The following is a 15173-nucleotide window of genomic DNA, read 5'->3' as shown; positions in this document are numbered from 1 at the left end:
CGAATCTACTGAAATTCCGAATTTATTCAAGTTGATTTAAAAGCTTTCAGAGCTTTCTAATTAAATGGGTTACATAACAAAATGACTCGCAAAATAATCGCCGCTGGTGGGAGCTTAAACTTTAGTATTTATACCCTAGTAGAGGGTAATATAATTTTGTCACGAAATTTGTGACGCATATAATGATTAGAATGAACAGTCGAGTTAATAAAGCCATGCCTTTCTGTTCATCTATCTGTTTCCTTGCGAGAAAGTCTTTCACTTTTAAAGCTATCGACATGATATTTTTCAGAGGTCCGTCTTTTTGTTTCATGCAATAGGGGTCGAAATCGACCGGATCGGGTGCTATATGTACGATCAGTCGGAAATTAAACTCTTGTATGAGCATCTTTTTTATATATCAAGACCCTATCAGTCATCATTTTATCAAGTAGCCCTATAGGTCAAAAATAAATTCTTGCTTGGATAATTTTCTGACAAATATATCTTGCAAAGATATCTAAGCAAATATTAACTCACTAGTTTCTGAAGATATTGTGAAACCGTCTAATTGGGCCACTGTTTCATATAATTTTTGCAGGAGCAATCGTTCGGTAAGGTTTTTTATTTAATACTTTAGTCATATGTCAACAAGGGTATTTAATTGGCAATATGCGGCGTGTAATTATTATTTACATTCAGTGGGTAAACATATGAGTAGATATGGTTGCATTTGTAATTATTATTGCTGTCATAACTAACAGAGAATGATGAATTAAATTAGCTCAACTAAGCGACACCCTAGTCCAAGATCTTAACAAACATACCTAGAGCTTTAAAGTTTCACAAAATCGTTTCTTTCGGTTTTGTAATTTTTGGAAAGTGCGGTATTATCTGGAGCAGATGGCTACGATAGGGTTTAATTGCTTATCGAATTTCAGTTGGGTCCGTCTACCTATTATAATTTTAATTTGTATACTACCAGACTTTTATTGAAGCGTGAAAAAAATATAAAATACTTAACAGTATGATTATAAATGTTTATCATGTGCTAGGAAGCTTTTGAACTTAAGTGTAGTGGCAATTGTTATCATCTGTGGAATACATCATATTCTAGTAGAAGCTAATTATTCAAGAGCGATTGAAGTCGAGAGGGAGATAGAGAGCGAGAGCCATCAGCTGTTATCTAATGTTGATTCTAGATTGGAAAGCCTTAATAATATTATGATGGTACAGTTGCTGTTGTACCCTTACGGGGTATCTAGCCATGCAGCTCTGTTTTCTAACTCAAGTATTTTGCACTTTACTGTATATTTTATTATTTTTATTTTATTAGTGGTCGATAAGACGAGCGTCAGCCAAAGAATTTAATTCATTATATTGCAAAAATTAAAAGCTAAAAGTCTAAAAAAAATACAAAAATTTCTAATATCATCACCGATACGATGGGTAATTAATTTTTCCGTCGGGCCAAGCATGCCTTTATAAACAGCTAATTTTGTCATTACCATTTTAGACCTTTCATGAAGTTTGTTTGGAAAGAAGTATTCTTAAGTAAAAATTAAAAATAATCTTAATTAATTATACTTAGTTAAAATATATAATAACTGACTGAGTCGGTCTGATTTGGCTGATTTGAGCACAGCTCAAACTCTAAGATCTAGGAAGCTGATGGGGTTGCACGTTAAGTACACGATCAAATTGCGAGAAAATGGATGTGTGCTACTTTTATGTTTACCGTTCGGCCTCAAACTTAAAAATATATTTCTTCAAATTCAATAGAAAAGTGATTCACATTTTTTGGAAAATATATCTCTTCTTAGCGGACTGAGGGTCAAAGATTTGCTGGATGAGGTTTCAGGTTCAAATTTCCAAGAATCCTAATTAAAATTCATTGTAGTATCCAAGATTCCTTGGTGGAAAATGCGGCTTAATGTTTTTTTGGAGGGAACTTTTAAGTTTCGGTAGATTGGCAAACTTATTATATAATAATTATATATATATTATTATATAAGCGAAAATGTGTACATTTTTTGTTCACCATGCGATTAGATTCAAACTAATTTTCAAAGATCTTTTTGAAAAGTTATTGAATAAGTTCTTCGACAAATACACAGCTCTTAAGTGGAATGGAAGCCGTTCAATCCAACTTTTGGGTATTTAAGGCAGAGCTATAGATATCAAGGGTATAATTTAATATCGAATAAATACATATAATGTATTATAATTACATCTGCCAGAACTATTTATATATTACGTGAGCTTCTAATTGTTATAAGTATAGAAACTTTTACCTGTTGTTTAAATAACGGCGTTATCTTTAGAGCTTTAGAGCTTTAAATTCCTCTTATTTCATAAAACAATGAATTTTACATAAAATTAACAAACGCGCTTGTCGAAGCTTTGCGAAAGCTTTCGTCAGCTTTTAAACAAAAAATCCCTTAAAATGTTGAGTAAACGGCATTCAGTTCCATTATTGTTATACGATAGTTCGAATAGAACGGATACGAATAACAAAGTGTGAAAAATATTACAAACAACATGGACGCGAATAAAAATGTTGATAGCTTCAATGATGATGAATTGGTAGCACCCGAGTGGCTAAATGCGCAGTTCCTTGAGGAAGTGCTTCGCAAACTGGGAGATCACTACGCGAGCATCATCTTTCGTGCATATGTCTTGTACACCACACACAAGAGCAAGCTCTCCAAGTCGCTGAGGGTCACAAGAAAGAAATGCTCGAAACCTCGAATGTTTTTCGTACCGAGATCGGCATGTACACGAAGGTGTTGCCCAAGTTTGAGGAGATTCTCCGAGAGGTGGGCGATAATACCAGGCTATGTGTGCCCTGCATTTATTGCACCTTGAATCCGCGAAAGGTAATGATATTTGAAGATCTGGTGCTGCAAGGGTATACGATTATAAGGAAACGCGACGCAACAATTGAGGAGCTGAAGCTCGCATATCTTAAGCTTGCCAAATGGCATGCAGTCAGTGTTCATAAGCTGCACGAGGTAAGTCTTATATACGATTAAGTAGTAAGAAAATGTTTTATTATACTATTCCTGTACATTAGCAACCCGATTACCTGCAAGAATTTAAATACGGTCTGTTTGAGATACCAAATATGAGGCAAGACCTTTGTACCACTGGCATGCGATAGTTCCTCGATTTGCTGCAAGAAATTCCAGAATTTAGAAAGCATATACCTCATTTCAAAAAGATGGAAAATGATTATGTGGATCGTTTGGGAGCTGTAATGCAGGAGTATCGCAATAATCGCCAACCCAATGGATATTACGTCCTCTGCCATGGCGACTTTCATCTGAAAAAGACGATGTTGAAGCACAAGAAAAATGGAAGTTTGGAAGATGTCATGTTAATAGATTTTCAAATAAGCAACATTTGCCCGATAACCATTGATCTGATCTATGCTGTCTATATGCTGATGGGAATAGAAGATCGTCGCAATAACTACAAGCATCTCATTAACTAATACTTTTCCGAGTTCCTCACAACATTGCAGAATAATGGCTTTAAAGGCGAGTTGCCGAACTCTGTAGCGTTTTGGCAACAAATGTCCCAGAATAAGTGCTGTGGTAAGTAAGGACTTGAAAGTCACTTTTTGCTATATAAGTACTATAGGTTATATTCATGTTGGACATTTCTTAGATATTTACTTGCTAACTACATTTTTGCCAATGATGTGTGCCCTTAGTTTGTATGCCTTTGACCCTGCTGACATATTCCAAAACGAAGATGTGCGGAAAACAAAAGAATCTGTTGTCCAGATTCGAGGAAGAGGGATACTTTGCAAAGGCTGTTTAATTTGTGTATGATAAATTTTACCTCAGCCAAAATATTTATTAAAAAAATATGTGTTGCTTTAAAACATTTGTTTTTGGCATTTGAAAATACTGTAGTTTTTGGCAAAGTCATAATCATGTGTAAGATTACATTATACAAATAAAATTTATTGAGGTATTTAAACCGCGACCATCAGTGTGACGACGCTTAGCCCACCACGCTACTCCGCCCACTGCTTGCCGCCTGCGAAAAAGGACATACCATAAGACAACATAACAAAAGTTATATTTTTGAATTTAATGTATTTTTAAATTTATTATTATTGCTTTGATTGATGCTGAATTTGAACCGACAACCTGTCGCCTGTTGTTGGCTACGTTGTTGCGTATATTAGTTTGGAGGTCGAATTTTCTAAAACGCCGCCTTAGTTAGGACAAACTCTTTAACATATATTCATTACTTAGGCAATGAGATGAGCAAAACCTGGGCTTATAAAAATGTAAGACCAGGTTTTCGAATTCAATCCCTGAAACGAACAACCAACAATTGTGTCCGCACTTGCAGCCATGATTGCAATATCTATTAAAACATATATTATGTTTAGAGCAAGTATAAGGAATAAATAAAATTGTATGAAACCGGAACATATACAAAATTAAAGCAAAAATAAATCTGCTTAATTACAATTATCCAATGAAGGCCCTATTTGCCTATTCTGCAAGGTTGTCGAACTTTAACAAAGCAATTTAAGTGGCCTATTGCGTTATTTGTAGAATCCATATATATTGATGTGGGAGAGAAAATAGAGAGAGGTAGAATAAAATAGATGGAAATAAGGGAAATAAGAAGCGAGAGAGAGAGAGAATAATCTCAGTGTCTCTGAAGGCTTTGATTAGATGCTTTTAACATAAAATATATTCCATTTTTTCTTGTTTTATTATATTTATTTATTAAAAAAAAAAAATTTGAAGTGTATAACGTATAAATACATAACAACGGTAATCAAGTCCAAACATTTTTATTGCCAAATCACGAGAAAGCTTTCATGCTAAATTTTACTTAAGTAGTTGAGATATGTAGGGAGAACTTTTCGTAGCATGTGTTCTGTTGGATTGCCGGTATAGTCAACAGATTGTGTCGATAGCCTTAATATTACCAATAGAAATTACAAACGATATGATAACTGAAAATAACGTAGCTTCAGTGCTGACGAATTGGTGGCACCCGAGTGACTAAATTCGCAGTTCCTTGAGGAAGTGCTCCTCAAACATGAAAAGGCATCAGAACTAAGTGTCCTGGATTTCCGCATAACGCCGGGCAGTGACAAGTCTGATCACTACGCAAACGCCATGTTTCGTGCGAATGCCTCGTTCAACACACAGGAGGGCAAGCTCTCCAAGTTGCTGATCATCAAGACTATGCCCGATCGTTAGGGTCACAAGAAAGAAATGCTCGAAACCTCGAATATTTTTCGTACCGAGATCGGCATGTACACGAAGGTGCCCAAGTTTGAGGAGATTCTCCGAGAGGTGGGCGATAATACCAGGCTATGAGTGCTCTGCATTTATTGCACCTTGAATCCGTGAAAGGTAATGATATTTGAAGATCTGGTGATGCAAGGGTATACGATTATAAGGAAACGCGACGCAGCCATGGACGAACTAAATTTAGCGTTCCTTAAGCTGGTTAAATGGCATGCGGCTAGCTTTCATATACTGCATAAGGTATGCCGAACATATAATTAAATAATAATCAAATATATAATCATACTACTAAATTAATTAACTTGACAAACTATATTCCTTGCAAGAATTCAAACATGGATTGTTTGAAATGCCTAGCGTTTTGAAAGATCCTTTTTTTCAGCTCTGGCATGGGTACGTTTATTGGATAACTTGAGGAAAATCCAGAATTAAGAAGGTATATACAGTATAATTTGCTTAGCTGCACCGGTAAGATAGCTGCCTGAAATTTTCCTTTCGCTGCAATTAGAGCTTATTTTGAGCCTTTTGCACTTATGCGCCTCCTATAGCAGTAATTTTTTGCCAATTTTTATGAATATCGTGTTAGTTAACTGCGCCATCTATGATCAGATGAGCTGAATTTTGATTTGTTTTTCTTATGTATACAATAAACTGTATTGAAATTGAATTAAATGTAATTTAAATATATAAAGTTAATAAAAACTATCAAATTAATTTATTAATCTTAGTACTGTTAATTAGAATTCAGTGCAACTTAAAAAAGTCGTTGTTACTATGAAATCGATTCACTTTTAAGAAAAAAAATAAATTAAGTTAACTGCCTTTTTAGGATAGATGCCTCTAATGTCTGTGCAAAGTACTCGAGACAGCTAAGCAAATTATACTGTACCTCATTTCAAGAAGATGAAAAAAGATTATGTGGATAGCTTGAAAGCGCTAATGCAGGAGTACCGCAATAATCGCCAGCCCAACGGCTATTACGTCCTTGGCCATTGCGACTTTCATCTGCGTAACATGATGTGGAAGATGTTATGCTAGTGGATTTCCAAATGAGCAATATTTGCCAGATAACTCTTGATCTGATCTATGTCGTGTATATACTGATGAAAATGGGTAAAAGGGGTATTATGGAAGCATCTCCGACTCCATAAAGTATTTATATTCTTGATCAGCATCAATAGCCGAGTCGATCTAGCCATGTCCGTCTGTCTGTCTGTCCGTCCGTCCGTCTGTCCGTATGTATGAACGCAAGGATCTCAGAACATATAAGAGCTGGAGACTTCAAATTTTTTTAGGACCTCCTAGTCCCCGCGCAGAACGAGTTTGTTTCCGATATTCGATAACTTGCCCCGTTGCATCGAAGATGTTAAGTATTTGTTGGCTAGATTTGAAGAACTGGGTTACTTTGAGTAAAATCGGATGTTTTACCTTAAAATTATATAGAACAGTTATTGCATTTACATGACATAGATATAATGTTAATAAACAATATGGTTTCATTAGTATTATTTATAATTAAAACAGTACCAATTTAATGCAAATACAAACATAATTTAATTAAAACTTTTTTTTGATTTATTTTATATTTGATATTTTCATTTTTTCGATATGTTTGAATGATTTCAATAAGTTTTTATCGTTCTGATAATACTTATAATTTATGCATATTAGAGGTTGTCAATTTAAGCTATGCCGTGTATATTTCTTGGGTACGGAAAGCACGACTCTTACGATATTTAATACTATTCTGAATATAGTATTTTATACTGGAAGCCCGTCTTGCTCAAACTTATCTAGAAATAAGGAACAATTACGTATCCAAGAAACCTGATAGCTCGAACTCTTTGACAGTGCGTTGTAAAAATGCGCGATATTTGGGATTCTCAACGTTCTCGCGTCGAAAAAGATCGCCATTCTCGGTTCGTGAGTTCAGATCCTCAAGATTGTCGAAGCCCGCATCTTCCCGGAATATCAGGGGCGTTAGACAAGTGGCCGCAATGACTCCTAGAGTATATTAGAGTATAAGATACTGTACATGGTATGTGTTACTTTATTAGAACTCACCAATCAGGCTATTTTTCATTAGCTCAATGTGAATCTCTTTGAGAGTTGGAATGTGTCCCTGGTATTTAAGTTTATCTAGAGTTTCTTTAAGTACGCGCTGATATTCATGTATAATAAACTTGAAGTGCACCTTACGTACATTCTCATTGAGAGAGCCAAATAGAAAATAGTTTAGATCAACAGCTGGCGAGCCCAAAAAGGCCAATTGGAAATCAAGCTGTAAAGGATTCAATAGATTATAAGATGCTTGATAATAAGAAATAAGTGCGTCTATTCGAGGATTTCCGACTACATTCCGCTTCACAACATATATGCATAATTACTTATACCTCAAAAACTCACTTTTTTCGGATGCCAAATATGAATAATAATAGCTCCTGTTTATAAAATCGATCTGTCTGATATTTTCAATTCATAAAAATGTACAAAAAGTTGAGGGTTCACCTTTGAAAACGATTATAGTTTTGCGTTTGAATCAGATACAGGTATCTATACGTGCATCGAAAAACCATATTATGCTTTGTGGTGCTAAGTCATATAATATCACGTATGTCTGCTACATACTTTTGCACAGCTGCAGTATACCCTATTTTCTTTACCGATTTGAGAGGTGTACAGGGTATACATCAATATAAATAACAACTTACGGCAACAACATTATCGGGTTCCTTGGTTTCATTGTTAATATGAAACATTAGATTGTTGATCCAAATGTCGGCCATGTTGAAAACTTTAAAGCCCTTCTCCTGCTCCTCATACATGTGCACGGCGCTCTGGAGCACATTTTCGGCCAGCTTAAACATCTTCTCAGTGATCTCCTCAAAGCCCTTCCAGTGGGCAATCTCTTCAGCCACGCAGCGTATGTTTACCGGAAAGAAACTAAGAAAATCACGACGATCCGGATTGCGAGAGATGGGCGCCTCGTTGAAGAACTCCAGCACTTCGGGATTCTGCTTGGCTATGACAGCACTGCAGGCATGTAGCTTGGCCAGTTTCTCCACGCTGGGCAGCACATAGTCTAAGTTGAGTAGACGCCCGCGCTCAAAGTTTTCGTATCCGCTCAGTTGCATGTCCTCCAAAATAAGGAAGGGCTCCGGACTCTCCGTCGTGTAATAGCAGATGGGTGCAATTTTCGCCTTGTCTCCAATGGATTCGAGAAGCGCCTGTACCCGCGGCAACACTTCCTTATAAGTCAGGATCTCACGCTTGAACAGTTTGCTCCGCAGAGCAATTGCGCCCGTCTGACCCTTCGGATGATCCTTGACAAACACCGAGAACTTGCTCTTCACGTTGCCGCGCTGCAGATTGAAGCAGGCGCGATGCATTTCACTGGCAAAGCCAACAACCACATCGCCCACTTGGGCGCTTTTCACTAGCAAATCGCTAACGACGAGCGACTCCTCTTTGAAGTGCTCCTTCAGCACATCCTGCAGAAATTCCACGGTCAGCCACTCAGGTGCTTGGTAATTCTTCTTGCCGGTGCCCATTTTAATGAAACAATTTTTTTTTAACTTTTTCAAGTCACCTGACTTATGGGAAAATATACTTTAATAAACACCGAGCAGCTGAGCGCCAGCGGCTGTTGAGTTAAGCTTTTAATTGCAGAGTGCGAGCGAGAGCGAGAGACGCCCGCACAGCAAAGCTCTCGCTAGCAACAACTCACGTGCCCACGGCCCCACTCGAAAAGCTCTCTCTGTTGTTAGCTTTCGTTGACATACGCTCCGTTTATCAGCTGACGGCCAGTAGAAATAAAAGAGAACGTGGCGCATGTTATGATAATACGAGTATAAGCAAATAAATTATAGTCGCCTTTTAAATACCCTAAGCTTATTACATATCTGTTTAGAAATATATTTAATTACAGTTATATATTCATTGTTATATATATATATAAACTTGTTATATATATATATACATATATAACATACATATATATATACGAACATTACTAGTTAGATTAAAATTATTCTTTATTGCATAGATAAAAAAAGAGTAATTCCTTCATTTATTAGTTTTATCAACTCAAAGTCAGTAAACGACTTTAAATATCTTCAGATCTTTAATTTGTATAGTGTGAATAGGTTGTGTTTAGTATGGTATGATGATTATATTGAGAAAAAAAATTATATACATGTATGAACTTAAACCAATCATTTACTTGATAATCACTCATAAGTACCAAAACGAAAAATGTTTTGTGATAAGTCAAAGTCGCTTCTTTATGATCAAAACACTTAGAAAGTCGAACGGGGAGAATATTAAAAACAAAACTAAAAATAAATAAGGAAGTGATCACTACGAAATACTCTGAAATCAGGTCCAAGCGAATAGAAATGTATTTTTGTAATATTGTATGGGATATATGCAATCGTTAAGAGAGGTAAAGATATCTACTATTAGTATATGCATGATAGCACATACATACATATGATAGTATATATCTTTTGTCTATCCGTTTATATAGTTGATAATCACAGTTCCTCTGTTCTACATGCGTAATGTCTGCTGGCAAATGCAGAGCATTTACTAGTCGATTGTCCCCAACTGCATTATTATCAATTGTTTTCTATTTCTGTTGAGTTTGATAAAATATTCAACCGACTTTGTCGCAGCTAAACAAAAGATAAATCTTCCAAGATAGCCAAAAGTGACTGCTATATTTACAGATAGGAGAAATTCGTCCAACAAGGGTAAGTAAATATAAATAATAATTTCTTAAAATTCTAATAGGCCACGTCTATGAAGAAACGGAAATATGCTTAAGGCGGCCCGCACATACAATGGATTTGTATAGACCTTGGCCCGAAAGCGATCCCCATCCTCACCAGACAGCATAAGTTTGGGCAGACTCGCCCCATTGTCCACGGGTAGTAGAATGAGCACCAGATGCATAAAGGTGGTAAAGTAACCTGCGGGTGGAACTTACTAAATAAAAACCTTGAATTGGAACAAACTCCCGAACGAACTCACCCCAGAAACCATGTTTGAGCATGCTCATGTGCATTTCTCTGAGCAAAGGCAGCGGCTTGGCATAGTTCAGCAGTTTGAGGCATTGGATAAGATGTGTGTGATATATTCTAACAAAACAATCAAATTGTTTTGTTCTCAGACTATGATGCGAGGAGCATATGATCAGCTCCCATAAATCTTGAGCGGGACTGCCCCATTTGCAGCGTTGGAAGTCCACAAAATGTATATCCTTGATATCACAGGCCAAAGTGCTGTTGAGTAAAATATTGCCAGACCAGAAATCCCCGTGATTAAGTACCTTAAATTCCAGTGGATCGTTGTTAAAGCAACGCGCAGCAGATTGCACAAACTGATCCGCTGTCGGCTAGATATAAAGAGTATATTAAATTATAGTATATATTGTATATCTATTTACTTACAATTCTACTCGTGTAGAGCTCGGGATTGCTAAATCCCCATGTGGCCATGGCCGTCTTATAGCTCTGTATTCGCGCCTGATATGACTTGGATCTGTGATAGTTGGCAGGCAGATAGATACGCTGGAAATCCTCCGGATAGGCACCATTACGTTGATGCCAGACTGCGCTGGCTGCATGGAACTCGGCCAGTTTCTCCAGCACTCGTTGCATTTGTTTCATATTAAAACCCTTGAGCCGATTGATATTGCTGAACTTTTTGGTCTTCAGATCCTCTAGCACCAACGATATGCGTCCATTCACATTCTCAGCCCAGTGGCACTTAGGTGATAATTTTACAGATCTGCCCTGCTCCTGATAGAGCTGCTCCAGCTGGGGTATAATGAGCTCATACATTTGTTTCTCCTTCGGAAATATGTTGAGCGTGTTGATATAGCCTATACCCGCCGCATCAGTCAGCATGGTTTTCATAATATACGACTTTTGCTGGGTGAATCCATCTATTTATATAGGCATATGCATAATAATTATTAGGTCAGCGGCATTGGGTGTTTGCCGTAATTACCTTTGCCTCACCTTTCATTTCAATGTCGATTATAATGCGCATTAGCAACGAGGTGTAGCTCTCACACTCGCCAGGCGGCGAGGCCGGTATTATCGAGAGATTCAGTATTTTTCGAAATTCGGTTAGTTCACGTTTTAGCAATTTCTTAAAATATGCCTCATTGATCCAGCTGGGTATATGGATGTGCACATCGTTCGATTCACAGAATTTGCTGCTGTTATCGGGCATTCTGACTGATACGCAAGTGGGCACTAAAAGATCTGGTATCTGGCCTCGTTCTGTACTGTTCTGTACGCTCCGAACAGCGAGACGCAACTGTTTGCATTCTTATCAAGCATGCTTTTTCAGGCCCCTGTTTCAGTTTCTTTCAGGTCTACGTAGCACGAATATTATGTTAGTATGTAGGTGTTCCTGCCTAACTAAGGCAGGTGAGATTGGACGCTCTGGAAATCTTATCAGGTATTGCTCACCGAACGGGTTCTCCTTGTTGAATTCAACCGGTTCGCCAAGTGCTACGGTAATTGAGTGTGATAGTTAGAGCGCAAGAGAGTCTTACAGAGTGCGCAGCGAATGTAAGAGTAAACCTCTCATATAAGTTTTGGTCAAGCATTGTATTTGTTGACTAGATAATTCATCAGTTATTGATGAGCACTTTTAAAATACTTATAAACACTTTTGACATCCCACATGTATTACTTATCACTGAAGAATACAGTTCTCAGTTAGGGTACACTTAACTTACACTTAGTCGTCTTCTATAATTATTCATTTTGTCTTTTACCATAAATACTTTTATATTTATCACCAATTAACAATATACATATGTGCATTTAGTTCTACAAGGTTACAATAGCAAGCGTGCAATGTGAAGCCAGTTCAAACTGGACTCAATTAACTCATAGTTTTTTTTACATACGAGGGTTGCCTTCAAATTAAGTGCCCTGGCAGCATTAAGTGGTAGAATCCATTTGACAATACCAGTGGACAGTTCGGTTCGAAATCATGTGTTGCCTTTATGTGACTTTCATGAACTTTTGATTTTGCTTCGAAGTTCGAGCAAATGGCCGTTACTTCTTTCCAACTATATGCAATATTAATTAAATTATACATCTAATATTTTTTTATTATTTATTTTATTTATCAAAACGAAATCATTTTATGTTTATACTAGGACTACATCCAAAGTTAATGTCAAAAAATTCATTTAAATATTAAAGACAATATCTATAAACGAAGTCACATATGTTAGTTTGACTCAACTCGTTCACGACAGAAACAAAACTAATTGTTTCTCAACATCTTACCCCATCTTATAACTTATCTAATAGAGATTCTCTTTATATCATATTCCTAAATAGTTCTCTTTTTTTTGTAGATGAACGACAGACAACGACAAACCTGCTTCAGTTAGATTCTGTCACAGTCGCAGGCATTATTTTACAGCACGCTATAATTGATAATAGATGAACAGTGTCGACGAAAAGTAAATCCCTTTAATACTTCTGAGTTTCTTACATTCTAATCATCAACATTAAACAAACCTCATTGATAATAAAATGCATATACATACATACTTACCCTGTTAAGCTGATTGAAGGTGTTATATTAATTTTAGAAATCAATATTTTACTCATAAAAATATTCTATTGTGAAATCTTGCACTGTTACGAAGAAAAAAAATATATTTCATTTAAGCGATTTTATTAAGATCGGCGTTTTTTTTTTAAAACATTTAAACTGTAAGCTCGTAACACATTTAAGCTTTTAATTTCCGCTGTGTTTTTATCAATATTTCAATGATCTTAGATAATGATAAGGGAACACGTACTTAAAAGATAAAGATAAACAGTGTCTACAAAAAGTTATTTTTATAAGCAGGTGTGAGACCTACAGTTTTATTCATTCCGTAACATAGTCATCAAAATTAAACAATCCACGATTGTAATAAAATGGATACAAATCCTTCATAATATTGGCATAAATGGGATTAGACGTCAGACGCAGTCGTAAATTTTCTCCCTCTTCAGTTTCGGCCATCATAGAGTGTAAATTGCTATCCTTATCGGTAGGAAACACAATCAGGGGCAGGTGATTTATGAGGGCAAAGAAGGCTAGATATAGAAAGATAAATACATTTTTATCATGAATGCATAAAGTAATTATTATGAATTTTACCATAAAAAGAGTTGGCCTTTTTGTACAGGGAGGCTTGTAGATCACGCAACTTAGGCAAAGGCTTCTTATATTTCAGTAATTTCAGACATTCTATTAAACGCTCCCAATAAATGCAGATAAAGTGATCGAATTCCTTAAGACGTATGTCGTTGGCAGCGGATAACGTAATAAAAAACAACAGATCCAGAGCTGGACTCCCCCATTTGCAGATTTGAAAGTCTACCAGGATCAGTTGATCTATATTCCCGTCAGGCAAATAATTGCACATCAAATTGCTAGACCAGAAATCTCCATGGGTTAAGGTATTAAAATCCTGGGGATCAGTTTCCAGAGAACTCATACACATGGCCCAATACTGTTCTGCAGTGGGCTAATTAACGATAAGTAGGGTTATTTTTAATATTTTTAGTTCTTTACTTTGCTACTTACGAAGTTCTTTATATACTTTTCGGCATCCTTCATGCCCCATGTGGCCATTGCCTTTTTAAAGGACACCTCCTTCATCTGAAAGCCTTCTTTAATGAACTTGTCGTTATTGACTGAAATAAATCCCTCATTGAATTCGCTTGGAAAGGGACCATTTTGCTCCTCATAAACTGAGCTGGCTGCATGAAATTCGGCCAGCTTGCGTAAGGCATATGTCATGTGCACCAAGTCCAGGCCGTTGATGCGGTCCACATTTCGGAATTTCTTAACACCCAGATCCTCGAAAATAAAGTGAATGTAGCCCTCGCGTTCCTCAGTGTGCAGACATTTGGGCGCAATTTGTATATCCTCACCGGCTGCCTTATAAAGTGTCTCGAAAGCGTGCAGATATGTTTCGTACATCTTTAGTTCCTTCGGGAACAGACCAAAATTCTCTACTTCAGCCCCACCCCTTTCGCTAGGCAGCATCGTCTTAAAGATATAGGTCTTTGTTTTTGTGCTGCCATCTAACAAAGCGAACAATTTATTATTAAATGTAATTTCACAAAATGTGGAAAATGTTTTTGTACCTTTCATTTCCAAATCGATGTAAATGCGCAGCATTATGGAGGTAAAGTTCTCGCCGGGCGGTATGGCCGCCACAGGCGTAAATTTGAGCACCTTGACATGGTTCGGTTCGTCCTTATCAAGCACGGTTTTGAAATACTTTGCAGTGATCCAATCGGGTATGACAAGATGTTCATTTGGGTTAACAATTTCATTCGATTCCGACATTCTTAAAAGATTTCAGCTCGACTGATCCACAGAGAGTCTAGTTGGGCACTGGGCCAATGTTTTGTCAAAGCTCTCGACAAAAAAGTTTTTGTACGGGCGATCAACTCACTTTTTATCAGTACAAAAATACACACGTTTATACATATTTTTAATTATATATATAAGTTATGATAGTGTAGCTTGATAGTTGTTTGATTTTTTGTGTGTGGCTAGTTTGCTTGTCATTCGTATGGTAACATGCAAATAAACTTACTATTTGTAATTCCAGTTGTAAGACTCAATTCGTATTGAAATAATTAAAACTTGGTTTTTGTTCTACTTGCGTATTCAATGTACATTTTTATACACTGAACCCATTGAAAATGGGTAAAAAGGGTATAGTGTATTTGTGCAAATGTATGTAGCAGGCAGAAGGAAGCATCTCCGACCCAATAAAGTATATATATTCTTGATCACATTAATAGCCAAGTCGATCTAGCCATGTGCGTCTGTCTGTCCGTCCGTCCGTCCGTA

General features: G+C 36.7%; 3 protein-coding genes across 3 annotated transcripts; 1 reads left to right on the top strand and 2 right to left on the bottom strand.

The window, feature by feature from the left end:
* Window positions 1–2027: 2027 nt before the first annotated feature.
* LOC135426491 (uncharacterized) lies at window positions 2028–4369 on the top strand. The gene is made up of 3 exons (XM_064679595.1): window positions 2028–2993; window positions 3056–3578; window positions 3652–4369. The coding sequence occupies exons 1-2, from the start codon at window positions 2715–2717 to the stop codon at window positions 3140–3142; spliced, it is 366 nt and encodes a 121-aa protein (XP_064535665.1). The 5' UTR covers window positions 2028–2714; the 3' UTR covers window positions 3143–3578; window positions 3652–4369.
* Window positions 4370–6800: 2431 nt separating this feature from the next.
* LOC135426489 (uncharacterized) lies at window positions 6801–8943 on the bottom strand. Its single transcript, XM_064679591.1, has 3 exons — window positions 7982–8943; window positions 7335–7551; window positions 6801–7274 (listed from the first exon to the last, which is right to left on the bottom strand). Exons 1-3 carry the CDS (start codon window positions 8819–8821, stop codon window positions 7081–7083), a joined length of 1251 nt encoding a protein of 416 aa, XP_064535661.1. The 5' UTR covers window positions 8822–8943; the 3' UTR covers window positions 6801–7080.
* A 1021-nt stretch (window positions 8944–9964) lies between these two features.
* On the bottom strand, window positions 9965–14731 carry LOC135426415 (uncharacterized). Its single transcript, XM_064679483.1, has 8 exons — window positions 14456–14731; window positions 13890–14392; window positions 13461–13830; window positions 13188–13396; window positions 11297–11600; window positions 10724–11220; window positions 10305–10668; window positions 9965–10243 (listed from the first exon to the last, which is right to left on the bottom strand). Exons 1-8 carry the CDS (start codon window positions 14658–14660, stop codon window positions 10050–10052), a joined length of 2646 nt encoding a protein of 881 aa, XP_064535553.1. The 5' UTR covers window positions 14661–14731; the 3' UTR covers window positions 9965–10049.
* Window positions 14732–15173: the final 442 nt, after the last annotated feature.

Source organism: Drosophila montana, unplaced genomic scaffold (assembly GCF_035044405.1).
Source record: "Drosophila montana isolate Dmon_TW-CO22-7 unplaced genomic scaffold, ASM3504440v1 contig_203_1, whole genome shotgun sequence".
NCBI classification, from domain to species: Eukaryota; Metazoa; Arthropoda; class Insecta; order Diptera; family Drosophilidae; genus Drosophila; species Drosophila montana.
Note: the sequence above shows the minus strand (reverse complement) of the source record. Positions and strands in the feature narration are given on the sequence as shown.

Bases quoted from the DNA above. Each gene is read 5' to 3' on its own strand.
- LOC135426491 (XM_064679595.1), top strand. From the start codon at position 2,715: ATGCTCGAAACCTCGAATGTTTTTCGTACCGAGATCGGCATGTACACG. The intron at 2,994-3,055 runs GTAAGTCTTATA...CCTGTACATTAG, and splicing joins GTGTTCATAAGCTGCACGAG to CAACCCGATTACCTGCAAGA.
- LOC135426489 (XM_064679591.1), bottom strand. From the start codon at position 8,821: ATGGGCACCGGCAAGAAGAATTACCAAGCACCTGAGTGGCTGACCGTG. The intron at 7,552-7,981 runs GTAAGTTGTTAT...AATCCTTTACAG, and splicing joins AACCCGATAATGTTGTTGCC to CTTGATTTCCAATTGGCCTT. The intron at 7,275-7,334 runs GTGAGTTCTAAT...AATATACTCTAG, and splicing joins AATGAAAAATAGCCTGATTG to GAGTCATTGCGGCCACTTGT.
- LOC135426415 (XM_064679483.1), bottom strand. From the start codon at position 14,660: ATGTCGGAATCGAATGAAATTGTTAACCCAAATGAACATCTTGTCATA. The intron at 10,669-10,723 runs GTAAGTAAATAG...CTTTATATCTAG, and splicing joins AGCTCTACACGAGTAGAATT to CCGACAGCGGATCAGTTTGT. The intron at 10,244-10,304 runs GTGAGTTCGTTC...TTCCACCCGCAG, and splicing joins GCTCAAACATGGTTTCTGGG to GTTACTTTACCACCTTTATG.